The following is a 27,221-nucleotide window of genomic DNA, read 5'->3' on the forward strand; positions in this document are numbered from 1 at the left end:
AAATATCTTTCTGGCTTTCATTTGGCATCTGGCATTAAAAGAGAGAAAAAGTCACAATGACAAAGTAGGCGACAAGGCGAGGGATAGAGACGCTGATGATTGTAATAACAGTTTCTGTGATTCCTCCTCGATTCCCGATCCATTCCGTTCCCTCCTTGAAGGCAGGCCGTAATTAAAAAGCTTTCGGACATCCTTTAAGCCCGGCGCATAGGCAGATGAACGTTATCCTTTTGGCTTTGAGATTGAAAATGGAAAGTAATGGCCTACGACAAATAATAAAACAAGCATTGCAAATACTTGAAGCAAACGGGTACAAAAGTGTATAAAATATAATGAAAAATAATATCTTTCTTTGGAATAATTTCCAGTTTAAATTCGAATTCGGTAACATTTTGGGGGCGTTCATGACTTTTGATTTAGATAAAGGAGTTCACAGTTCATGGCTTCACTTAACTAAATTAAATATAAATATATAAATAAAAAGAGAAAAAGAAGTCCATACATTTTTTATTTTTAAGACTTTTAATGAGATTACTTTTTAATTGGAAATTTAAAAAAACCTCTACAAAACAAAGCTTATATAAAAATATTTAAGAAAGTAGACACAACTAAATGGTATCTACATATCTATGGTATCAATATACTTCCTCTCTAATCTTACTTCAAATAGAACATTACAAATGAAACTGTAAAACTCAAGATATTTTCCAATTCCCAGAAGCTATCTTTAGTCCAATTAATTCTGTTAGCTGTATTTTCAGTAAGAATTTGTCTAGAAATTCCTGTCAATGAATTGAGGCATTCAAGTTACTTTATGTTGTTTAGCTTGAAGCTTATTTGCATATTAACGAGCCAAAGAAGCCAAGACAAGTAGGCCAAAGTGGCATGTTAATGGCTAAGCGGGTAATTCGACATACGGCTGATAAGGCTGAGGGTTTCGGGAAAAGTATCTGCCAGATACACGTGGCACGCACAGCACCAGCTGACGCCCTGAAAATAGTTGGAGAAAAATAATGCAATTCAGGCCGACAAATCACAGTTGGCCACAAAAGGACACGCGCCACCTGATCGGGATGCAATATCCACTAGGATATTGCCAGCCATTTCTTCGGCAATATTTGATCGTGCTGAATGCGGAAAAAACAGATTGCAACTGCAGCTGACTTCGGATCGTGGACAAAGGATCTGCGGCAAACAAAGCAGCCACAGGATATGCGATACAGCCACTTTTGCACATTGCCCCGATGAATTATGGACGCCAGAGATCACAGAACCAGAGAAGAACAGCATCTTGACAGACGAATGCGGGTGCATATCGATTTCCACACCGAGTTCGAGGGCAGGAGTGACTCCTTGGGCTCCGTGATCTGCATTTTTGCGTCCTTCTTGCCGCATCGCGAAAGGTGCAAAATGCAGGACGAACGTGCCGCAAATTGTGTGCTCCGACTTAGGGATTTAATTGGGTTTACTCAGACGCCGCTGCTGCTCCAGTGTCGATATTCAATAATATACATAAATCCCGCAGCACAGCTGCCACTCGGCTAAATACACAAATTAACCCGTTCAAACAACGCTTCCTTGGAAAGTGTCAAATGCAACCTCCGATCAAGGACCAAACAAAGGACGGCCAAATGAGGAAAATGGAATGCATTGTACATCTCAGACGACAATAAAAGCAGGAATCACAATTTTCAGCTGTCTGGCGATGGAAGGGTGGGGGAAAATTCTGTGATTTTCATCAAGAAAACGCCTGATTTTCTCACAGTTTTCCCGGGGCATTCTCGCCAATCATTTGTCGGCCACTTCAGCCCTTTTGGGCTGTCGTGGCAAATCCTTTACACTTACTTTGCATCGCAGGACATTCGTTCGTTCCTTCATTCATCCATTCATTCATCCCCGGACCCGCTTTCCCGCTACCCCGCTACCTGCCTTTTGTCAAAGAGTTTTCCCTTCGATTCGCCTCGGTTTTGTTATATTTTTGCATAGTTTTTTCGGCTTTGTTCCTTCCCGGGAACGGGGAAAGCACTGCTTAGGGATAAACAATATTAGCTGACTGAAGGATTTGCATTCCACACGGCATTGTTTCGACCTCGGCCCGAAGAATTGTCAATAATATTTTGCCCATGCGGCAGTTTTGCCCCTCTCTCCCGCTCCATTCTCTACCCTCTTGTCCTGGCAATGCGACACTTCTGCCCACATGCGGAATAGATAATGATGGAACTAATCCTCGCCTCTCACCAGAGCCTCGACGGCTTGGCTCGACTTGGCTTGGCACGGATTGGCCTAATTGAAAAGCAGCGGCAACAACAGAAACAGGGCCCAGAAGCAGACACTGAATGCATTTCGGCGGCGCAATTCAGAAATCTGAATTCTGCATAATGCAAGTGCATCATCTCATCTGTGCTCGAGGCTACACGTAGAGAAATTTCTATGAAAGTATGGGGTTTTTTTTAAGAAATTTTGAAAAAAGTATTAAGCTTTAAGGATAAAGTCTTTAGGTTTTAGGAGTTTAATAAGAAGTTAGAAATTAATTTGTTTTTAAAATTTAAAGAGATTTGAATTTTAATTTCAACCATTTCTAATGTAAATAGATTTTTATTTTCACTTTGAAGACTTCACATACATTTTTAATAAATATATTTGCTTTTAGTTTTCTCAGTGCTTGTAGGCCCTATTCAGGCGGCAACAGGGGGCAGCTTATTAGCGAAGATTGTCAGTCAGCCGCCGCACAACAACGACAGCAACAACAGAAATTGATTACCAAATGTGCAGGGCTTTCGAGTGGCTTTTGGAGGCTGGCATCAGGAGGTGGCTGAGGGGCGTAGGCCGGATAGGCGGGCTAATAAGCACAAAAATCTACATAGAGCAGCAATTCCTTTTAATTGAAAATCTCTCTCTCTCTCATATATGAGTGTGTGAGTTGCTTTCCATTTACCAATTTTTCCCCTTATTTTTTGTTGTTTTCATTTTTGCAATTTCTTTGCGGCTGCAGTGCGTTTAGTTGATAGCGAGGAGAGGCGTGGCTACAGCTCCAAATGCATTCGATATTGCATTTTTTTCTCCAGCAACATGCAAGGATAATAAGGACTTTAGCCAGCTTGCGACTTTTTGTGTTTATTTTCCTTGTTTCGGTTGTTGATTTTTTTTTTTGTTTTGTTTTTTGACTGATTGACTTGCGAAGCGTCCGCTTAACCATCGCTGCTACTGGGTCTCTCACACCATTTTCTGGTATCCTGGTTGCTGGCTTCTGGCTCCCGTTTCCCGGCCTCCTGGCAAAGTTGATTGCAGCAAGGACTTGCGTCTATATTGCGGCCCGAAAAATTGCATTGGATGCATTTGCTGGGCAAACAAACTGCCGAAACAAGAGTCATGAAAAAAGTTGAAAGCCCCTCATCCTCGCGGAGCTCCTCCTCCGCGTAAGACTCGCTGCATGTGCACTGCATATTAGCCGAGTTGTGTCCTGAGTCCTGCGTCCTGCCTCCTGAGGCCTGATTCCTCCTGTGCCATCCTCGGCCTGTGCATTGTCCTTTTGGTCGAGCGCCTTTCCCCTCCCCGCCCGCGATGTTGGGTTTTTTTCTGCGGCTGCCTTTTGTTTGATTTGCGAAATTGCAATATGCTGGCTGTCTGGCTCAGCTCAACTCAACTCAACTCTTCTCCTCGCAGGTCCTTCTGAGACCCCACCCCTCGCCCAGCACACACGCAGGATAACTGCAGTTAGACTGCAGTGGAAGTGCAACTGATTCTTGCAAAGAGATTCCCATTTTGGGGCTCGTTTTCCTGAGCTTGGCCTGGGTGCCAATTATGTACTTCAAAAGGCAGATTAATTTCAGTTATTAAATTAAATTGTGATGAAAATTAGAAGGGACAAGCGGGATAATAACAAATACATAGTTTTTTAGCCTCAGCTTAGTTATTTATTTTCTTAATATGTGAGTCTTAACTGATATTGATTTCTTGAAGGAATGCATATTATTATACATTCATTTTGACTTCCCCAACTGTGCGGCGAAAGTTCCCTTCTTCAAGTGACAGATTATACCCATAAATATTTTAATTTGATTCATTTGCAACCACTCGTCGTGGTTCAACCCCCCAAAGCGCTGCAGCCCTGCCCCCGATCAGGTTGATGTCCGGTTCCGTTCCCTTTTCCCCCCGAAACCTTTTAATTCGAGTGCGTTTTTCATCATCAACAGGAGCACTCCACTCCACTCCATGCCGTGCCAGGCCATGGACCCGTTCGCTCCCCTCCGCGGCCAGATTTCCGTTTAGGTCGTCGTGGCTCACTGAAAGTCTTGAGGCTACGCCGGAGACCCTTCAGCCGACTGCGCCAAAATGCACTGGACGTTGGTCACGACGCCGAGCAGAAATCAAACAATCAAACAAAATGAAATCGCCGGTCTGCATCCTCGTCCTCGCTCGTCGTTCTTCGCCTCGCCTCGACTCCCTTGTACTTTTTCTCCCTTTTCGCGAGTTTTTGTTGGCTTTGTTCTGCTGCTGCTTTTGTGCACACGCCCCCTCAAATTCCAGTTTTGCAGTCATCAAGTTTTGGCCTCCACCTCCGGGGATGACCGCTCCTTCCCCTCCGATCCACTTCCGGCTGCCCATGCTTCTTTGGCATGTCTTCGCATCCGTTGCATCCGCTTCTGCCGTCCCTGCTGCTCCTGCTGCTCCTGCTGCTCCACTTCGCTGCACTGGCTGCCAGACGAAGGAGCCACCCTTCGGGCCCGGCTCCACCCTTATATATTTTATTTTTAATTAATTAATGCGAATGCAAAGTACAATTTCTACAAGGAAAACTTGTTTTGCAACTCGCTGGGCGCAACCCCTTTTTTTTTTGGGGCGCAGGCTCCACCCAACCACCAGCCAAAGGCCCCAGGAAAGGGTCGAGCACCCCTGCCACCTGGCTGTGGCGCCTCCGAATATGCAACGGAACAGCCGTGCGGCAGGCAGTGAAGAAATGCAGTTAATTTACTCAGAAGTAGCAGCAGGGAACTGCAGTGGGAAAACTCGCCTCAAGTGGGCGGTGAGGCGGTGGGGGTGGGTGGGCTGAAGAAAATTGCTGCTGTAGCTGTAGAAAGTTGCTGCTGCAGTTTCTTTTGTTTTTGTGTGCACGCCGTAATGTATGCAACATAATTTTTGCGCTCTTAGCTGCCGCTGGATGAATTTTTGTTAGTACTCAGAAGGGAAAGGCTGGCAAATGCTGGGGTGCGAGCGATACACCGGGAGAAAAAGTATCAACAAGGGGTGTATGATAGGAAATGCGTAAAAATGAGTCGAAAACAGCTATAAAACATTTTTGTAGTCAACTTTTAGGCACCATTTCAATTGATTTTGAATCTCCAGAATATTCCTAATAGTATTTCTAAGAATTTTCATACGCACACATTTTTTTGTGTGTAGAAAAGGCGAGGAGTTGCCTAGTTGGATATGCAGTCACCTCCTTTCAGGCATAACTGAGATGTGTGTGTGTGTGCGTGCGTATCTGTGTGGGTATTTCTGAGGTAGTTGCTGCAGTTGAAAAACTTTGCACTGCAAGGTAAAGAGGGCTGGGGGCTGGCGAAACCCTTACAGCACTCGTCCTGTAGGCCTCCTCGGTGAGTTTTCCTCATTTTTCCCGTTTTTTTTTTTTTTTTTGGGCGCTGGGAAAATGTTGCAAAAGTTATTTCTTCACGGGTTTGCCGAGGCTCTTAATGAAATATCTGCATGGATGCGAGTGGGCGCAGTCGGCAGCAAAGTGGTCTGTCTCCACGGGTTACTTAATAGGCAACCACCAGCTCACATGGGGCCAGGCAATAGACTCCTCTATACACCGGGCTTTAAAGCCGAATCTACTGCGGGGAAATCGAGCTGAAAGACGACAGTTCAGCGACACGCTTCAAGGCTCGAAAGGAGTGCGGGCACGTCTTTCAATCTCCGTGCTATCTGACTTTTCTGCCGACTTTTACGTCCCCAAACCCCTATGCAAATAGACGGCCCTCCACCTTGAGCAAAGTAGGATAAAAAGAAAATGCTGCACAAGCCCCAGCTGTAGGGCAAAACCGGGGTAAAAGGCCTAGAACCGAGGAGCAAGGAGCGAGGACCGGTGCCGCTGCAGACACATTTTAATGATGCATGCAACAGTAAACTGCAATCAGATATGCGCACATCGTTAGTCTTCAGCATCAGCCGCCGTTTGTTGATTATCTTAGAATGGAGAGCACGGCAAGAAAGATAACCCATTCGCCCCGTTGGCTCCACTTTCCGCATTGCATGGAAATTTATTTGCCGAGCAAATAACTGCAGTCATCCCAGCCTAGCCCAGCAGCTTGGCAAGATGCCGTTCCCTCGGATTCTTGGCCCCACTTCATCCCTAAGGAAGCGAGCTGGCTGCAAGGATGCAGAGGGAGCGGCAAAGGAAACCCCTAACGGAGGCACTTTTTTATGCAACTTCTTCAGCTCGAGTGGTTTCCCAAGTTGACGTTTCAAATGTCAATTGTGTGCTTAACTGCATTCTTTTGACGACTCCGTCGTTGGCTTTCCTTATTCGCCGCAGCGTGTGTGTGTGTGTGTGCCTGAGTAGGGCAACCCGTCTCGGATCCAGACCTATACCTAGTCCCAGTCACAGTCCCGTTTCCATTCCCATTCCCACTCCGGTGTCTTTGTCTAATTTTGGTTTCTTTTTGTTGCAAATTGCGGCCTGAGCGGGAAGGGGTGCCTCCGAGGGGCGAAAAGGTGAGGCAGGAGGTTGCTCCTGGAGATCGTTTACGCTGCTAGTTGGCAGCTGGTAGGCACTTGCAGCGAAGCTAGGTAAACACAGCAGAAAACGAATATTTTATACTCTATTTGTAAACATTTAAAAGGGACTTAAAAAATAAATTAATATTATCAAACTTGCATGTATTAAAATAAAACAAATCCCTATAATTGGTATGCAAAATATTCCAGTAAATAAGGAAAAATCAGTTAATTAAAAAGCTTTACATTAAATAAATATGAAAACATCTCTTGTTAGGCTGTGGGTCTTATATACCCCGCTGCGAGCACCTGGTACAGGGCGCGTAATTTCTTTTCTTTGGCTTTCACTTTGTTTGAGCCACATTGCAGCGACTTTTGCCAAGTCGCTGGGAAAAAATATGCCGCATTCACACACACACACACACTCCCGGAGGGACGGTGGCACAGAGTCAGCGAGTCAGACTGCAATCTTGCCTTCAATTAAGCTTTGACAAGTGCATTGCACACAGGAGCAAGAGGAGAAAGGAGTCAGGAGCAAGGAGCGAGGAGCCAGAGAAAGGACTGAGACAAGCAGAAGAAGTCACAGGAAGCAAGGCAGGAGCAGCAGCTTCTGCAGCGCTCCACAAAGCGCATATAAATATGAATGAAGGCAGCAAGGAAAGGATGCTGGACGACTCCTTGCCGTGAACTGGCCAAAAAAGGTTGAAAAGAAAAAAGAGGACGAGGACTGAAGACCGGCCAAAGAGCCCGGAGAGAAGAACTGGAGAAGGAAACGCAAATAAATGAATTGCACTTTTCCTTTGCTCGAATTTTCTTCTGGCGCCCACGTTTCAATGGGCCGCGCCTCAATGGCCGTGGAAAAACTTTGCATATTGTGTTTATTCTATGCCCGGAGAGATAAAGAGCTGCGAGCTGCGAGCTGCCAGCTCAGAGCCAGGTGGAAGTCGTCGGCGGAGACGGTAGGTGGCAGGGGCAACCTTTAATTAAGCGGGTCCAAGTCGCAGTCCATTGCCATTATGCTTAGATAATGGCAAGGCCGCGCTGAAAGGAGGCCGAGATATGAAATGCAAATTATGCGGCGAATTGTGTGCTCATTAATTAAAATTGAACCGAGCTAAAGGCAAAGAACTGAGCCTGAGACTGGCTCAAAGTGCCAGCAGCATCATTAGAGCCCGCCCAGATCCGGATTTGGACTCAGAGCTCTCCTCGCTGTCCACGCCAGTGCACTTTGAGGCGAACACTCAAAAGTTTTTCATCCGCCACTTGGGCGGCAGGAGTTGCGGCCCCGCAAAATAATATACATATATTACATCGGGCAAAATGCAAATCTTGCAGATTTTTAATTTCTTTTCAACGAAAATTTTATTTTCTGTTTGCATTTCTTGTTGTTCGCTTAGGACTTCAGCAGGACGACCAACCCTTTTTTATTTGCCAGCCCGCCAAGGATGCTGATGGCTCACCCCTGCCCAGGTCTGCTTTCAAGCTTTATTATTATGTATTATAGATTCATATTATGCACTTTTTAATTTTTTTTTTGTTGTCTGGCATCTCAGGGCTTGAGACTCTCCAGGACGACAGCCCAAAATGAAATGCGTTTTGCTTCGCCTGAAGATTGGGTGGGAGGACTTGAGACATGGGAGAATATTTTATACTCTTTCTAGGATTAACAATCCTCATAATAATAAACAGATTAGAATGATTACATCCAATATTTTCTAATTAAAACTAATCCATAATCTATATTTTACTCATACTTTGAGTTTTGCTTTTAAAACTTCTGCTTATTTACACATACCCATTGATAGGATATTCAATGAGAAGCTTTGGGCCTGGGTATTGCTGCTGCAGTCAGGACTCAAATGTCCTTGGCAGAACCACCCTTTTAGGCCTCGTCGGCGACTGGTGTGGGTTGTCTTCTGGTTGCATTGCCACAAGTTGCTGCTCGAGATGCCAGATTCGCCACCCATCCCGCAGCGCCTCCTTCTTGTTCTTGTGCAATGCCTTTCAAGACTCTTTTTGCCCGCTTTTCTTGGCAACATTTGGGGGGCGACTTTTGGGGTTGCATCTGCGAGATGCGAGATACATTCGCGTAATGAATTCGGCCCGAGGGTGGCGACAATGAACTTGCCTGCATTCGCTGCCTTAATACCCAGTCCCGAAATGTTAGGGCGTTGACATGTCAGGGGAAAGTATTCCGAAAATTACTTGCAAGGAGCGAGTGCGAGGCAAACGGAAACTTCACGCTTTGCTTGCCAGGAGCCAGGGGCCAGGACCTCGAAGAGGGAGGAAAGGCGCTCGGCCAGCTGGGAACCAAACCTGCCGATTCATGTAAAGCTATGCCGGGACTCGTAGCCTTGAGGCCTTGAAGCAGAACCAATGCTGGCCAAGGAAACCATTTCCAGTTCCATTTTCACTTCCATTTGCATGCCGCTCGCAGAACACTGATCGCAGATCGCTGTTCGCGGAGAAAAGGCGAGGGTGTGCTTTTCACACGGTCCCGTAAACAGGGACAGGGCCCAACCAAGGGTCGGCAATAATTTTTAATAATTTCCTTTTTTAAATAGTTTTTCCTCCTTCTTTGACGAGGCGAAACAAATTCCCACCGCAGCGCCCAATTGAAGTGTTAGATGCAAAGATACAATTGCCAGCAAGTGGCTGTAGAACAGCAGTACAGATACGCACAAGATAACTTGATTGCACTAATTTGAGTGCAGCAGCAGCAGTAGTTCCCATGGCGGACTAGTTTCATAGTTCCGCATTCGACAACTGCCGGTTCCTCCTTGGACTGCAGATGGACCGAAGCCGAAGTCGAGGTCTCAACTGGTCTGCTGGGGGTTGCTTCAATCAACTTCTGACAAGAAGTGTTAAATCTGCACTCGCTGCAATTGCAGCTGGTGGCTGGAGGCCGCTTTATTAGAATATCCGGCAGCTTAGGCTGCCACAGCAGACTCACTGTCTGTCTGCATTATCTGCCCTGGTCCACATTGTCATAATTCATAAATCAACTAATTCTGGAGTCGTTGTCGCCGGCCGTAGAAACAAATAGCTTCCCCCGAAATCTGGGCGATGCAGTGGCAATGCCAGAGACAGAGGCTCAAAAAGTTCTCAGGCTTCGTACTGAGACGAGACGGGGGACAATTAAAGGGTTTCGAGTTGCCTTAATGAACCGCAGCCAGACAAAGGGTCAAGTCAAGTCGGCCGGCTGAAAGACAAGACCTTCGGCGAAACAAAGGCCCAGAAGGCCCAAACCAAAAGCAAACAAAGCTGGCCAGAAGACGGAAAACGTCACGGCGGTTGCCTGCACTTCCTGGGCCAGCCGAAGGAGCAGAAAGCAGAAGACGCCACCGGGTTTCAATTACCAGCCGAAGATGCGTCTCCGCGCCCCCAAGATGACGACGCTGGCTGTTGGGTGAGTGACCTTCCCTAATTGAGCGTGAAGCGCTGCAATACGTTGACACCTCTTCGCGATGCCATTATGACATGGACATGGACATGGCCTGGACTTCGACAGCGACATCGACATCCCATCGACATCGACAAGATATGGATATGGATATGACAGTGGACGGGGACAACCCCCTAAGACAGCCATGCTGCCCAGTGGACGACACTAATGAACATTAATGCTCTGTGTATTGTGTAATGTCGCGGACTTTAATGTAAAGTGCAATGAAGCAATGCCAGCAGTGGAACCATCGGGGGTAGTGCATCCACCGGATGCGCTCATTAAGTGCTGCAGCCTTTGACTTGCAGACCCGAAAGAACTGCCCCGACTGGCCTGAGTTATGAGGCCAGCTGACGAGCTGTCAGAGGAGGAGTCACTCGTCGAGGAGGTGCATCGGTATGGGGTTACTGGTCACTGGTCGTTAAGTCTGATTCACGGCCCGGCTCGGAAAATCAGCGGGCAGCACCAGCACGTGCTCTCCCCCAGCAGCCCTGACCGCTTTAATCCGAACAGAGGAGGCCACTCAACCGGCTATCGGGAGAGTTCCTTGTGCCGATTTCATAATGCGAAACCATTTTCCACAAATTTAATTTCATTAATGTCCCGGCAGCGTCGTTAGCTCGTCCTAGGCGCTCCTCTTCAGAGTTCTTCAAATGTCAAGCGGAGGCAGGCCAGGATTCTCCAGCAGCTAAATTATCATAATGAATCCGACTCAGCTCGCCCGCAACTACTTGAGTTCTGTTTGCCCGGCCGGCAGCTCGACTCGTCTCGGTCCGAGGGTTAGGCGGCGGATGGCCCGGTTCCTAACGTTTTTTTAATTGAAACTGTCACTTGTCGAGGAGCTAGCAACGGCTAGGGGCTCTGGCAAGGATGAGCCAGGATGCTAGTCGGACAGCCGCATCCCTCGTAGAGTTTCTGCAAGAACGCCGACACTCCACTTCTCCAGCTGAAGTACTATAGTTTTCATTGCAATTACGGAGGAATTAAATGGACGCAACGGAGAGCCAGCAAATCGCTGCGAAAGTGTTCCAAGAATTTCATCTCCGATGCATAAATCAACAATTGTATTGCAATCTGTACCCCCTCGGCACTCCCATTGTTTGATCAAGAAAATCCTTTCCATTTAATCCAAACACGACGAACAAAGGATGAAAAGGAGGAGCCCAGCTTGAACAATGGACCGAATTGAATTTTATGCTTTACAAGATTTTATTGCGACTTTTCGACTCGACACCCCAAAGCCCCCCAGACCCAATCCCCCAGTCCCAACCCGAGATCCCCTCCCCGGTTTGTTATGAAAACGAATCGCAGCGACTGCCTTTATTAGCAGCAAATTTCATTATTCAAGTCAATTTGCCTCGGAGATGCCTCGAAAAACTTGCTCGATAGTCGCCACAGTGCCCTCTGCCTTTGCCCGGGCTCAATTGAATTAAATACAATCAATTTGTTGATACGCAGATGAATTTAAACAAATTTAGCCCCGAGAGCGAGGCACTGGATGAGTCAGCAAGAGCGCGGGAGCTCGGGAGCCCGTGTCCCACGTTAGTCACTGCGGCGGGGCAAACGACACCCAAGTGCCGACCCAGGCTCTGGACATGCAATCAGAGCCACCTTCGCTCCCCCGCCCCCACGGATGGGGTCCTTGGGCGCAAAGAGCAGAGCAAGATAGGGGCTCTGTCTAGGTACAACCTTTAATTATCTTGAGGCATGACATGGAGTCATTGCTGGGCACCGGATACATGTGTATCCTATTAATACCCGCGCGCTCACGTTGAAACTGAAATTGAAACTTCAAATATTTGTACGCGGCTCAAGGACTCGCAGCGCAGGACTCTGCCATGTGTGGGTAATTTCCTTAATAACCGCCAGCCTATCGCATTAACATATCTCGCATTTGTCATAAAAATAAGTCAACCACCGGCACCACCCACCCAACCCAACCCAACTTAACGGCGACTAAATGTCCCTGCTGGTCTCCGCGGAGGAGGCGTTTTGTCAAGGAACTGAACCCCACCCCCTGCCAGGTGGGCGGAAGGATAGGATAGGATAGGAAGGAAGTGTTTATGCCTGCTCATGTGCGTCTCGTAATGACCCCGGCTAAATGGACACATTACGCGCCGGACACACGAAAAATTGAATTATTCAAGCGACTTTGGAGGCGTCGCATTTGGAGCCAAACGACATTGCGTGCCAAAGATTCTGCCCCCCAGCTCCTTGAAGTCCCAAACCCCCATCCAAGTTGGCCAAGAAATACGTTACAAAAGCCAAAAAGGCAGCCGGCAGCCCAGAGAAGGTGGAAAAACTTTTGGTGGAGTGGGTCTTGCGAGTGCCTTGAAGTTCCACTCAGTGACTTTGACTCTCCTTTTACGCTCTGTGCCCGCACAGCACACGCCAGACCCCAGGACACACACACATCGTGCTCGTACACCCCGAAACCCAGGCGAATGTAACGGCCGACGATCGACGACAGTTGGTTTCCCAGAGCGTCTTCAAGACGCTCGAGGGGGTGACTTATTCGGGGAAGACGACATCTGCCAGCTGCACGGGTCTACCTCTGATTGCGACGTTAATAATGCAACGAAAGAGGGTTACTGCCACGCACCAAAGCGGATGTAGGGGAAATCACTGGGACAGGGACAGCTTGTTGGGACTGTACTTTTAGTAAATCAAAATTTATAGAAAATGACTTATGACTAATGACTAGGTGAAAGTTTCTTAAGAAGAAATTTAACTTATAAAAATCAAAGCTATAAACACATGGCAATTCTTGGGCAGGTGATGTAGGTCCAACTGAAACTTTGGCCTAGCAATAGATTGTAGCAACTGTACTTATAGTACAATCCAAATTAGTTGGAAGCGAGTGCAAAAAGCACTTACGACTAAGAGCCGGAGGAGCGATTCGGGAGGGGGAGGAGGCAAGTATCATTTGGCTAACGCTTGAAATTGGCTTCGTGCCGCTTATCGCGATCAATAAATAATATACGAGCAGTGCTAGACGGTGAGCGGCAGAGCGGTGGAGCAGGAGGAAGATATATACACGAACGACATCGGGGCAGAAAACAAAAAGTATCTGGCAGATACATTTGAGTAATTTGCGTCGTTAGTGCCGGAAAGAGAGGCAAAATAATAATAATAAAAGAAAGTACGCTTGATTACAATGAAAATGTTTTTAATGCCAGCCCCGCTCCTGCTCCCGCTCCCGCTCCCTCGCCCCTTGACCAGAAACCCACACAGAGACAGAGAAAGATATCTGCATAGATAGGCGAAGCCAAAGGACACACGTTAGGCATGCATTTTCCCCTGCTCCTTTTCTCCTTTTTTTCCGATATCAAAAGCGCGATAAGCACCAGACACGAAGGTGGGGGCGGGAGTGGGTGCTGGTTGCTGGAAGGTGGATGGGTGCCAGGTGCAGGATCCAAGGGCAGTTGGCGGAAGGAGCAGGCAAAAGCCTCAAAGTCGGGCACGGCGAGCGGCCACTGTCCAAACAAAAGTCGGGAAAAGCTAGCGGTGGGAGCCGACTTGGCCACATATGGCCATTTTCTGGCGGCCTTTGCGTGCCAGGTCCCGTATCCGTATCCGTATCTGTATCTCGCCTGGCTAGCGCACAGATACACACTACATATGTAGTTGCCAGTGTGCCGCCGATGTATGCTATCTAATCAAGCGCTGAAAGACAATAAAAGCCAACAACGCAGCCACGACAAACAGCGACCACAAAATGTGCTTATGTCTGAAAACAACAGCAGGACAAGAACAACGTATTAAGTTCAGACCCGGAGGATACCCCGGAAAAGCCACATTAAAACTAGGCTGTACATTTAAATGAAATTTATTATATTATTTTTCATTTTCAAATAATATATTTTAGTACGTCAAAATAACTTCAAAATTAATAAACCAAAGCTCCTTCTCTGCTAAAGGTTAATTTTTCTATATTTTTTCCTATGGTATGCTCCACCCAACACCCAATTCCAAAAAATCACAGAGTGCCCCAGGCAACCTACTTCGGCCTGACTAAGTGCAGCGGGAAAACCTTGCCCGGCTCCACTCGAAAGTATCGCACGGACGTCGTATCTATAACTCGCCATATGGCGAGCAAACGCCCGATATCTGTGAGAGTATTTCCATGTTCGAGTATCTGTATCTTATCTGCCAGTCGAGGGCTTAGCCAAGGAGCGTGCACCTCCGGCTCCAACTCCTGCGCCTCCTGCTCCTCCTCCAAAAAGTGGTCATAACAATAACTGAGGCTGGGTCCTGACATCATAATAATTCGAGTTTACTGCACTGCAATCCCGCCAGCGGCATTGCCTTTTGGCAAGTTCCGTGCAAACTTTTCGCATAAAATCCCTGACTGAGACAGCCGCTACTGGAGAAGGTAGAGAAGGACATTTTCTTTTAGCACAATTCGCTCCACAAAGTTGCCGGCTGCCAATTGTCGTGGAAACAACTCTGCCAGCAAACTTTGTGCGGCAACATAATTTTAATGTGTTTGTGGCAGGATTAGGACTCGTCCCCCGCTCCCTTCTGCCCGGCTGCTGGACTGCAACTGCATTGGATTCGAATGCCAAAACAAGTTGAAAGGTGTTTTTGAACTTTATCGATGTCGTCGACTTCGGACGACTTCCGCCGCACCACCCGTTAGGCAAATAGCAGCGGGATCAGGTAAAAATCGCTTCCCGGTGCGATGGATGTCAACTACCACCACCACCGCCGAGCACGCCCCTTATTTCCGTCTGCCTGGCTTCGCTTCTTCGATTCCTTCTGCCTCCTGCTCTTCCTCCAGCTCCTATTCCTCCTCCTCCTACTCCTCCTCGTGCTGCGATCGCCAGCTTGTGAGCACGCGCATTGAGGCATAGACAGCGAGTCCAGGTGTGCTCCGATCATAGCTCTCCGCTCGTGCCATAACCATAGTCCGTACACTGGTCAAAATTCTACTGTACCTTAAAAGATAACTGAACTCAAAAAAGAAAAGTTTGCTTACAAAAATTAACATTTATTTAGAAAATAAATATATGAAAAATATATGCAAAATTTACTTTGAAAATATTTTATGAATATAAATATCTTTTAGAAAATGAATTAATTATCTCTACAAACTAACAATAATAGCTGAGTTTTAATGGTCAACTTATTATATTCCATTAAATTAAATCTAACAAAGTCTCTCAAAATTTTCCGAGTGCAGCAAACACTCTCCCCTGCTAGCGAGCAATCATTTGAGATCATCAGCTGTTGGCTCTGGCGATCGCTTCCTTCCGCATCCGATTTTGGCATAAGGGCTGCAGATTCTGTGAGGGTTTCGCGTAGGTTTCGTGATTTTCCATTTCCCATTTTCCGATCCCAATCAAAGCGAAATCTCAGCCCGACAGATTGCTATTTAATGTTGGAAAATGGATCTTTCAAGCGGACACATAATGCCTAATTGCCACTCGTTTGCTTTTTGGGACACTTTTTGTTTTTAACGGATTTTAAAGTCACTTGACCGTGTCACAGTGACCGCCGCACCGACCCCTTCCCCCGCCAGACCCTTTATGAGTCAAGCCAAAGCATATTTTAATGATGACACCCGACCACGAGGAGGAGAGACACATGGCCGTGCCACACTTCGTTCGCTTGTGCGCCGACGAGCACATTACCGTGTGCCGCGATCTGTGAAGGCACATTCCAAAGCACACTTTGAGATATACTCCCGCCCCTACTCATCCCTCGTCGCTGCTCCTCCCTCATTGCCAGCGCATGCAAAGTACGCGAAGCCGCGTTCAGCGTTTTTCATAAAATACAAACAAAAATGTGTTAAGGTCGTAATTATCTGCGCTGCTGTTCGCTCGTAGGTGGAAGTTCGCCTCAGCTGGCAACTTTCTTTGGTCCTAGTTTTCCTTGCCAGCGACATATGTTCCAGCTCCTCGAGGGGTTGCAGTTGAAAGGCCTGCTACCTCTATTGATAACGCTCCTAGACCAAACCCACGTCCCGAGGTGCATTGAACTTGTGAATGCCAACTGTCTAACGTAGCGATAGATACAAGAGCGCCTAAGAAAAGCGCTACTCAAGAAAAGGTTGTGCCCATAACAAGGCAATTAGGTAGTTTTCCTTGAGTTAAGTATACGGGCACGTGGGCCTTAGCATTTCATTTTGAGCATATGATATGATATTGCAGGGAAAAGACCATATGAATTGGGGTAGTGTTTTGTAGAGAACTAAAACAGAAAATTATTTCAATAATGATTTCTTAATATAATTTTGTGAACTCCATTGAAAAAATTCTTATTTTTATAGAAAATAAGGCAGTGATAGTTTTCTTTTACAAAGCAAAAGGAAACGCCTCCGCAAAAGTACTATGGAAATATATTTACATACATATATAAGAAAAACTAAAAGTATTAAGCAATTTCTTGTAATCAAATAATAAAAAATACCTACATTTATTAACCCTTTTGGGACATAAGTAATTAATTTAATTTGTACTTTCTGAATATAACAAAAATATTAAGTGTACAATTTTCTTTTTCTTTTCCAGGAGGATCTATGATGGACGACAGAGAAAAATAACGCTTTGTTTGTGGTAAATTTGACAATTTTCAATATCTCGATCTGCTGTGCATAGGAATTCTCATTTTCCCTGCCCTTCCAAGCCCGACTTAATGGGTCCCGTAGGTCCTGTTGGCCCTGCATAGGGGTGGCTGTTTTTCTCGCCCTCTTGGTCGTCGGTTCTTGTCGGTTCTCTGAATTATCCTTGCAAGCTGCAAGCCTTCGGAGGTACAGTCGCCGAAAATGATCGAAGAACGGCGAGGGGTGGCTTCTATTGACATTGACTCGGGCTGCATTCCATTGCACTCGCAATTGAAGTTAAGGTCGAATAAAATTTTAATGAAAACGGGGAGGATTCGGGTTTGAGGAACATTCTTGGAACTCTGATCATGGTACAAGATTGGGAAAACCGATGTATAATTTAGGTATTACTTTTTATTATAATTTTTTGTATACTATCAGCTTCCCTTAAGGTCAACTAGAAGATTTTTCTTTTAAATAAATTTAAAGAATTCAAAAACATATCCGTATAGAGCTAGTATCTTTAATAAAATTGAGATTTTTAGCTTCACATAGAATGTATATCTATCTATAAGACAATTCTAAGCACTATTTTTTTGAATATTAAAGCTATCCTCCTTAGTTACTTTTGTCAATAATCAGCATTTAGGATTTAGAGTTACCACAAAATTAAATCTCTCAGAGAAAGCTCATAATTGAAGTCGAAGTCTATCAAAGGGGAGGATTCTAGTCCGTGGTCCGATGTTCTTGGAACTGCACATGGCCCCGAGAGCTCAAAGATACACGACGGCGTGATCGATGGCGATGACTACGGTCGATGCTTTGACGCATTTGGCGAGTTCCAAAGTTCCCTTATTGATTATTTCGAGTGCTTACGCATTCGACCCATGGCCATATGCAAAGTATCTATGTATCTGCGGCTCTGTATGTGCCTGTATCCGTGTATCTGTCTATCTGTAACAGAGGAAAGTAAGTCAAACTTGTTTATCAGCGAAAACGAAGCGAAGTGACTTATCTTTATTTGTTGCCGCACAAAGCAGAAAGGGGGCGGGTACATACACACAGACACATTCGAGCGGAGAAATTAGATAAAGCCCCGTCTGGGGTGGGAGGGCTCGAGGGTGTCCACCGCCTTCTGCTGAATTAAGGACGACACCACTGGGAGAAGCCACCCCTGCCTGCACAGCCCCCAAACCGAGCACCAATCGAGTGGTGCACCCAAGCCAAAGGCTTTTGGCCAGCCACTTTCACTTTCCGTGCCGACTTACCCTTCCCCCTTGTTCCGAGCATTCAGCAGATACTTAACCCACGCCTACCATTAATTTTACAGAAAGACTTTTTGAGCGCAAGCAAGGATTATTCAAAACGAAATCCAAACCAAAACCCAACTAAAACCAACTAAAACCAAAAAACGACAAAATAAATCAACCGAAAACGAAAAACCCAAAACGAAAAACGACGAAAAAAACGAAAACGAGAAATCTCGAAAACCATTTCGCAAGAAAACACCTTTTCGAGAGTGAAATCAAAGGAAAGCTGCGGAAAGGATAGGAGCAGAGCTGGCGGAGATTGCAGGACGAACAGCAGCACGCAAGGAAACACAAATCAAAGCTAAATAAAATTAAATGCAAAGGACATTCGCATGTGTGTGGTGGTGGAACGAAAATTCAAAACAAAATTCACAATTAGAAAACGCAGAAAAAAACGTAGAAAACGCAGACGCAAAATCGGCGACAGACTGTCAGCAGCGGCCAGAAGGAGACGACCACTTTTGAACTGGAACATTATTTCGACCAGAAAGTTGAGCGACAGCAAAATTTCAACGTTTGGCGCTACAGCAACAACTATAGCAACAACTGAGGCAGCAACGGGCATCAGCATCAGCAAGGACATCGCGGCCAGGCAGCCAGAAAAGGATAGGTTTTGAACTAAGCACGCAGCAAGCAGCAGCACACAGCGAAACAGGACTCGGATATAAGGACATACACTACTTGGGCTTGCAAGAGCCGCCAGCCAGGACTTAAACTTGAAATCACGCATACGCCGCGGCGAAAACCCTCTCGCTCTCTCGCTCACTCTCTCGCTGTCTTTGCGGCGAAGGGGAAGGCAAGTGGTAGGGAGAACATCCAACCAATCCGCAGAAGAGCAGCCAAGCGGGGAACAGCAGCGAGCAGCAGGCAAGGCGAGGCGAGAGAGCTGCTGCTGCTGGTGGGCATCATCTTATGATGTCATCAGAGGAGTACGACGCGGACTGTTTTGGTTTGTACAGCGATGAGAACAACGTGCTGCTGAAGGCAACCGCGGAGCCGGAGACAACGGTTAAGCAACAACTACAACCACCGCCGCCGAACAGCAACGGACACAAATCGCCCATACCAGTACAGACCAACGGGGAAGGAGACAGCGCGGCGAATTGCGGAGAGAGCGCGAGCACCAATACTGACACAGGCCACACCAACACAGACGTCGAAGAGAAAGAGCTGCGAGAGCGCGAGCAGAGGCAGCAGCAGCACAAGAAGCACAAGGAGAAGGAGAAAGCGGACAGCGACGGCGAATCTGACGATTCCGACGACGACGTCGTGGTCGTGCTCGAGGGCTGCGAAGCCAGCAGCAGCAGCAGCAGCGCCAGCAGCAGCAACAACAGCAACATCAAGGCAGCGGCTGCGGCGACAAAGGCATCGGCAACGGCGAACAACTGTAGTCGCAGTGGTGGCAGCGTCAGCGGCAGCAGTCGCAGTCATCGCAGTGCCCGCAGTAGTCGGCAAATCATTCATTCGACGGCCCTCGGAAAGACAACAACGTGCGCGGCTAAAAAACCCACAGTAACTGCCGCAAAGAACGTAACGAGCATCGTAAATTCGAACAATATCGGTGGCGCGAACAGTAGCAACAACGGAAACGGAAACGCGACAAATAGTAAAGTGAATCGTCGCTCGCGTCCGCGATCCTTGAGCAAAGACACCAACAATAGTAGCAACAATAATAGCAGCAACCAGAGCCACAACAGTAACAGCAGCAGCGGCCACAACAACGCTGCTGGCTTCATGAGTAGCGCTGCCGCGGCTGCTGCGGGTGCCGCTGGTGGAGGAGCCCTGTTCCAACCACAATCGGCCAGCTCGGCCCCATCCGCGCCAGCCATTGCCACGGCAGCTTCCGTTTCCGCCTCAGCCGCCGCTCAGCTAAGCCACTCGCCCACGAGCAGCTCGCCGGTTTCGGTTTCGGGCGCCAGTTCCGCCTCGTCCTTGTTGACGGCCGCCTTCGGCAACCTGTTCGGTGGCTCCTCGGCCAAGATGCTGAACGAGCTTTTCGGCCGCCAGATGAAGCAGGCCCAGGACGCCACGAGTGGCCTGCCCCAGAGCCTAGATAACGCCATGCTGGCCGCCGCCATGGAGACGGCCACCAGTGCTGAGCTCCTGATCGGCAGCCTCAACTCCACGTCCAAGTTGCTCCAGCAGCAGCACAACAACAACAGCATTGCACCGGCAAGCAGTGCTCCGATGAGCAATGGCACCAATGCCTCGATCTCGCCAGGATCGGCCCACAGCTCCAGTCACTCCTCGCCCAAGGGCAGTCGCCGGGTGTCGGCGTGCAGTGATCGCTCGATGGAGGCAGCTGCCGCGGATGTGGCCGGAGGATCGCCCCCTCGGGCAGCTTCCGTTAGCTCGCTAAATGGCGGCGCCAGCAGTGGTGACCAGCAGCAGCAACAGCTGCAGCACGACCTGGTGGCTCATCATATGCTGCGAAATATCCTGCAGGGCAAGAAGGAGCTGATGCAGCTCGACCAGGAGCTGCGCACGGCCATGCAACAGCAGCAGCAACAGCAGCTCCAGGACAAGGAGCAGCTCCACTCTAAGCTCAACAACAACAACAATAACAATAATAATATAGTGGCCGCCACCAACAATAATAACAACAACATGGAGAGCATTAGCCTAATTGAGGACTCGGAAATGGCGGAGATCAAGATCAAGAGTGAGCCACAGACGGCCCCAGTGCCGCAGCAATCGCCGCATGGTAGCAGCCACAGCAGCCGGAGCGGAAGTGGCATTGGAAGCCACAGCAGCCTGGCCAGCGATGGTAGCCTGCGGCGCAAGTCCTCCGACTCCTTGGACAGCCACGGAGCGCCGGAAGAGGCCGAGCACGAGGAGGAGGCAACAGAAACGCGCCAGCGATCCCAGAGCCGGGCCCCAGAGGAGCCACAGCTGCCCACCAAGAAGGAGGCCGAGGACGACATGCTGGACGAGGTGGAGCTTATGGGCCTCCACTCGCGAGGATCCGATCTGGACAGCCTGGCCTCGCCCAGCCACTCGGACATGATGCTGCTGGACAACAGCAAGGACGATGTCCTGGACGACGACGACGACGATGACTGCGTAGAGCAGAAGCGCGAGTCCGGCAGCGGGTGCCTCAAGAAGCCCGGCATGGACTTGAAACGAGCTCGCGTCGAGAACATCGTCTCCGGAATGCGTTGCAGCCCGTCCTCGGGATTGGCCCAGGCCGGACAGCTCCAGGTTAATGGGTGCAAGAAGCGTAAGCTTTACCAGCCACAGCAGCATGCCATGGAGCGCTATGTGGCCGCCGCCGCTGGGCTCAACTTTGGCCTGAACCTGCAGAGCATGATGCTCGACCAGGAGGACAGCGAGTCCAACGAACTAGAGTCCCCACAGATCCAGCAGAAGCGCGTGGAGAAGAACGCCCTCAAGTCGCAGCTGCGCTCCATGCAGGAACAGCTGGCGGAGATGCAGCAGAAGTACGTCCAGCTATGCACGCGGATGGAGCAGGAGTCCGAGTGCCAGGAGCTCGACCAAGACCAGGATATCGAGCAGGATCACGAGCAAGAGCAAGAGCCGGACAATGGCAGCAGTGACCACATTGAGCTGTCGCCCTCACCCACCTTGACCGGGGACGGAGACGCGAGTCCCGGCCACAAGGAGGAGGCGGGTCAGGAACGACCCGGGTCAAGCTCGCCCACGCCCTCGCCCATTAAGCCCAAGACGGTGCTCGGCGAGAGCAGTGACTCCAGCGCCAACATGCTCTCCCAGATGATGAGCAAGATGATGTCCGGTAAGATGCACAATCCACTGGTGGGCGTTGGCCATCCCGCCCTGCCCCAAGGATTCCCACCGCTGCTTCAACACATGGGCGATATGTCGCATGCGGCCGCCATGTACCAGCAGTTCTTCTTCGAGCAGGAGGCTCGCATGGCCAAGGAGGCTGCCGAGCAGCAACAGCAACAGCAGCAGCAACAACAGCAGCAACAGCAGGAGCAGCAACGCCGCTTCGAGCAGGAGCAGCAAGAGCAGCAGCGCCGCAAGGAAGAGCAGCAACAGCAGATGCAGCGCCAACAACAGCACCTGCAACAGCTGCAGCAGCAGCAGATGGAGCAGCAGCACGTGGCCACCTCGGCGCCGCGTCCCCAGATGCACCACCCGGCGCCCGCCCGCCTGCCCACGCGAATGGGCGGAGCAGCGGCCCACAGCGCTCTGAAGTCGGAGCTGTCCGAGAAATTCCAGATGCTGCGCAACAGCAACAACAGCTCCATGATGCGCATGTCCGGCACGGACCTGGAGGGACTGGCCGACGTGCTCAAATCAGAGATCACCACCTCGCTGTCCGCTCTGGTGGACACCATCGTGACGCGCTTTGTCCACCAGCGACGGCTGTTCAGCAAGCAGGCGGACTCCGTGACGGCAGCGGCCGAGCAGCTCAACAAGGACCTGCTGCTGGCCTCGCAGATCCTCGACCGGAAGTCGCCGCGCACCAAGGTGGCGGACCGGCCCCAGAACGGACCCGCGCCCGCAACACAATCAGGTAATAATGGTTCACTACTCCTAGCTAATAGTCAGATGCCCTCCCAACCGCCGGCGAGCGGGGCGAGTGCGCAGCAGCAGCAGCAGAATGCGCCGCAGCAGCAGCAGCCACCAAGTGCCCAACAACAACATCCGGGCTCCCAGCAGCAGCAGCAGCAAAACGCAGTGCAGCAACAGCACTTGCAGCAGCAGCAGCAAGCGCATCCCCTGCTGCCGCCCAACTGCCAGCAGCTGATAGCCGCCCCCCGCCTCAATGGCAGCCAGCTGTCCTTTGCCTCGCCCGCCGCCGCTGCAGCCGCGGCCATGGGATTGCAAATGCACCATGCCGCCGCCGCAGCAGCCATGTCCGCCCAGCAGCAGCAGCAACAACAGCAGCAGCAGCAACAGCAGTCGGGGGATCATCCCGGCGCCAATACTAACACGGCCGGCGGGCCAGCGAATTCCACTAACAATAGCTTAAGTACCCTTAATATTCCACCTCCTCACATACGTCCTTCGCCCACAGCGGCTGCCATGTTCCAGGCGCCCAAGACGCCGCAGGGAATGAATCCGGTGGCCGCCGCCGCGCTCTACAACTCGATGACCGGACCCTTCTGCCTGCCGCCCGACCAGCAGCAACAGCAGCAGCAGCAGTCCGCCCAGCAACAGTCCGCCCAGCAGCAGCAGCAGAGTGCGCAGCAAACGCAGCAGCAGCTGGAGCAGAACGAGGCTCTTAGCCTGGTGGTCACTCCCAAGAAGAAGCGCCATAAGGTAACCGATACGCGCATCACCCCGCGCACCGTCAGCCGCATCCTTGCCCAGGATGGCGTGGTGCCGCCCAACGGTGGACCCCCTACCACGCCCCAACAGCAGCAGCAGCAGCAACAACAGCAGCAGCAGCAACAGCAGCAGCAACAACAACAGCAGCAGCAACAGACGGCGAACGGCGGTAATAGCAATGCCACGCCCGCCCAAAGTCCTACGCGGGGCGGCGGAGGAGCTGCGTACCACCCACAGCCGCCGCCACCACCACCACCCATGATGCCGGTGTCCTTGCCCACCTCGGTGGCCATTCCCAATCCGTCGCTGCACGAGTCCAAGGTCTTTTCGCCGTACTCGCCGTTCTTCAATCCGCACGCGGCCCCTGGCCAGCCAACAGCCGCCCAGTTGCATCAGCACCAGCAGCACCACCAACAGCACCACCCGCACCACCAGCAGATGCAGCTGTCCTCGAGTCCGCCGGGCAGTCTGGGGGCGCTGATGGACTCGCGCGACTCGCCGCCGCTGCCCCACCCGCCGTCTATGCTGCATCCCGCCCTGCTGGCAGCCGCCCACCACGGCGGATCGCCGGACTACAAGACCTGCCTGCGGGCCGTCATGGACGCCCAGGATCGCCAATCCGAGTGCAACTCGGCCGACATGCAGTTCGATGGCATGCAGCCTACTATATCCTTTTACAAGCAAATGCAATTTGGTTCCGAGCCGGAGTCGCTGATGGTCAAGTGAGTTTCCACCCATTCCGAACTGTTGTGTGTGCCAGAGCTGGCGGGGATTGGGGGGAATAGAGAAAGAGAGAACGAGGGTGAGGTATCGGGGCGAGAAGGTACTTAACCCGACCCGGACCTCGCTTACAAAACGAAACCAATCAAGTGTCTTCTTCAGTTTATTTATTTCCCCAACTAAATTCTTTTATAAAATGTAATCAAAACCTTATTTATTGCCCCGCCTTGCCCTGCCCCGTCCTCCTGTGTGGCACTCTTGGCCCCCTCGCCAAAAGACCCCCAGGCGGGCCCTCAAGTCATCATCATCATCGACTTGGCCTGGCTTGAGTTGCATTTCGCAACAGCCACAGAAATGGAAAAAATCAATGACGAGCAGCCAATCGAAAGAGCTGCACTCGTTGGCCTCTTGCCGGGCCCCCGCCTCCTCTGCCTTCCCTGCCGCTCTCGGCTGAGCTTTAGCTTTTTTCAATCAGTGGGTTCAAGGAGGAGCTGGGGGCTCGGCGAGCAGGCGAGGTGGCACCCTTAGACATTCATTATTGGCACTCGAAAGTGCAGCCACGTTAGACGTTGCCAATCCAATCCCCTCGAATCGAATGGAATCTCTCTCACTCTACCCCACACACAAACTATACTCGGCCGAGCTCTGGCACACACGACATGGAAATTTGGAAAGACAATCGACCATCAGACAAATATCTCATATATATACCATATCTATAACGCCACCAGACATTGCGAATCCTTGACTCCTTTGCACTCTTCTACATTGACACCGATGCACCTGCGCAAGGCCAAGCTGATGTTCTTCTGGGTGCGCTATCCCAGCTCCGCGGTGCTCAAGATGTACTTCCCGGACATCAAGTTCAACAAGAACAACACAGCACAATTGGTGAAATGGTTCTCAAACTTCCGGTAAGTTAACAATTAACAATCCTTTTTAGTACATAGCTTATTGGAACAGCATTCATTTTTATGATTTCGTTTGTCGCCTGAGTTTGATTTTAAGTTTTCGGGGGGAAATTGATAGACCCAAAAGCCAGACAGCCACCTGTCGAAGCCCTCGACTTGCACTCAAGAAGAAGACTCCCCGCCACATGCAACACAACACCCCATTGTTGCTGTCATTCCGCGACTCCAACTGTCAGTCCATGAAATTGCGCAAGAAGTTGCCAAAAAAAAAGAGCAGAACCAAAGGAAAAACGACAGCTGCCGCACCATTCCGGGGAATTCCGAGCGGGGTGAACCGAACTGAACGAAACCGAAGGGATCGGCTCGGTATTCAGAGTACGGAACCAAGGTGAAGTGAGGTAGGCCCGCATGCAGTCGCTGTGATTTGCGCGCCAAATCCGGGCCGCATCTGTCCGCCCCGAAAAAAAAGAAACAACAAATAGAAAGAAAACAGAGCGTGGCACAGGGTCTCACCTGGACTGAGCCTGAGCCTTCCAACCCTCTTTCAATGCCGGCTTAGCAGCTGCCTCCGACTCCGATTTGTCTAAGACATGCGCAACGTCTTAAGGAATTGTCCTCGAGACACCCCAAGAAATTCCCCTGCCCTGCGGATTTCCCTACCTGCGCACACTGCGCACAAGGACCGACCGACCGACAGAACACAAAAGACAACAAATCAAGACCCGGCACGCTCGGGGTTTATCGGAATTTCTGGCCAAAGGGGATTTCTTGGGGTTGCAATCCCTTTTCGCCGCAAGTTAACATTAGCGAACCCTATACTTTGCCTGGGAATCGGGGAACAGGCTTCGGCATCTCTCGACTTCGACTTTTTCTTGGGGCGGAGAGGTTAAAATGGGTGGGAATATTTTTTGATTTCCTAACTGGTTCTTGATTGTTTCTTTACGTTTTCTTAGGGGTAGCTCTGATGTAACGGTTTTTACGTTTAGTTTCTTATCACATGAGATTCAGCTTATGATTTTTCCTTTTGTTCTTCTCGAGGGGAAAGAATGCTTTCCCTTCTTGTAATCTTTTTACCCCGCCATTAACCCGGGAAATGAATATTTTTAACAGCTTTATTGCTCTCTCCTAGCCACTAGTTAATATTATGAGTTTCCCACACTCACCGAACACCGCTCACACACACACACATCATATAGACACTGGGCCGAGGGCTCTAATAACATGTTGCCCAAAGTGGGCACTTAAGAAAAGTGCCGGGGCTAGGAGCGCTCCTGCTGGTGGAGATGAGTCTCGCAGGATGAGCTTGTTGCCACTCGAGGGCCTGCCAGCTTGCCTGGAGAGTTACAGTCAAGTGTGAAAAAAGCGGGGAGCTGGGGGCCCAAGAAACTTGTGGCGCGGGCATATTAAAAAGTGTTGCCTACTTAAGTGCGCCGCCCCATGCTCCCCACACACTCGCACACATACATCCTCACTCGCGCCCACACTTATGGAATCCAACATGTGTGTGTTGGCTAATTAACAAAAGTGCCTTTTGTTCGAGGTCCTCAAGCAGGCCACTTATATAATTGCATTAGCTGCAGTAACTTCGTTTTGTTAGCTCGCCAAAATGCAAATAATGAAAAGAAAGCGGCAAAGGACCTGCATTCAGCAGAGTCCTGGCGGGCTAATTAGTTTGTTTGCCGGCGCATACATATTCAGCGGGCTTCTTTCGGCCGCCTTTCATGGCTGCGCTGAGCTACTTGAGTGTCTCGAGCACAATGGCCAGGACCCTACTGGCAAAAGGCGCTCAAGGATACGCCCACACACACACACACACACAAAACATCCCACCCACATCTCCTGCTGTTCTTTTTATGCATTTTGTTTCTCATCAAGCCACTTTCCTTTATTTTTTTGAGGTTAAGTGTCCTTTTGGCGCTTCACCCACCCCCCGCGCCCCCTTTCTAGCCCCGCTCTCCTCGTCGCGTGAAAAGATCTTCTTGCTGTACTTCGATACATATGTATATGTGAACACAACACATACACGAGCCACCCACAGACACACACACACTGACACACTCAGATACGATACTTGCTCCATTCTGTATGTATATAGACGTATATGACTTGTGTACAGATGCTTATATATAGATACAAATACGAAAGTGTTGCCAATTACTTCATTAATGTATGAGGTAGAGATGTCTGCATATGTGTGGGTGAGTATGTGTGAGCTTATTAATAAACATATTCGTGAACTGCATACGATTTCGCAATTGATTGCGGAAGCGGCGAAGAAGATGATAATGATGATGATGATGGTGATGATGATGGTG

General features: G+C 49.5%; 1 protein-coding gene across 1 annotated transcript in view; it reads left to right on the forward strand.

Annotated features, from left to right (window-relative positions):
• pros (homeobox protein prospero) overlaps positions 1 to 27,221 on the forward strand; it is a 63,413-nt gene that overhangs the window by 18,015 nt on the left and 18,177 nt on the right. The window contains exons 3-5 of the mRNA XM_017161258.3: positions 16,675 to 16,719; positions 18,037 to 23,941; positions 24,755 to 24,909. Of these exons, the coding sequence (XP_017016747.1) occupies positions 18,929 to 23,941; positions 24,755 to 24,909 (5,168 nt within the window). The 5' untranslated portion in view covers positions 16,675 to 16,719; positions 18,037 to 18,928. The remainder of the gene's footprint in view (positions 1 to 16,674; positions 16,720 to 18,036; positions 23,942 to 24,754; positions 24,910 to 27,221) is intronic.

The sequence above is a fragment of the Drosophila kikkawai genome, chromosome 3R (assembly GCF_030179895.1).
Source record: "Drosophila kikkawai strain 14028-0561.14 chromosome 3R, DkikHiC1v2, whole genome shotgun sequence".
Taxonomy (NCBI): Eukaryota; Metazoa; Arthropoda; class Insecta; order Diptera; family Drosophilidae; genus Drosophila; species Drosophila kikkawai.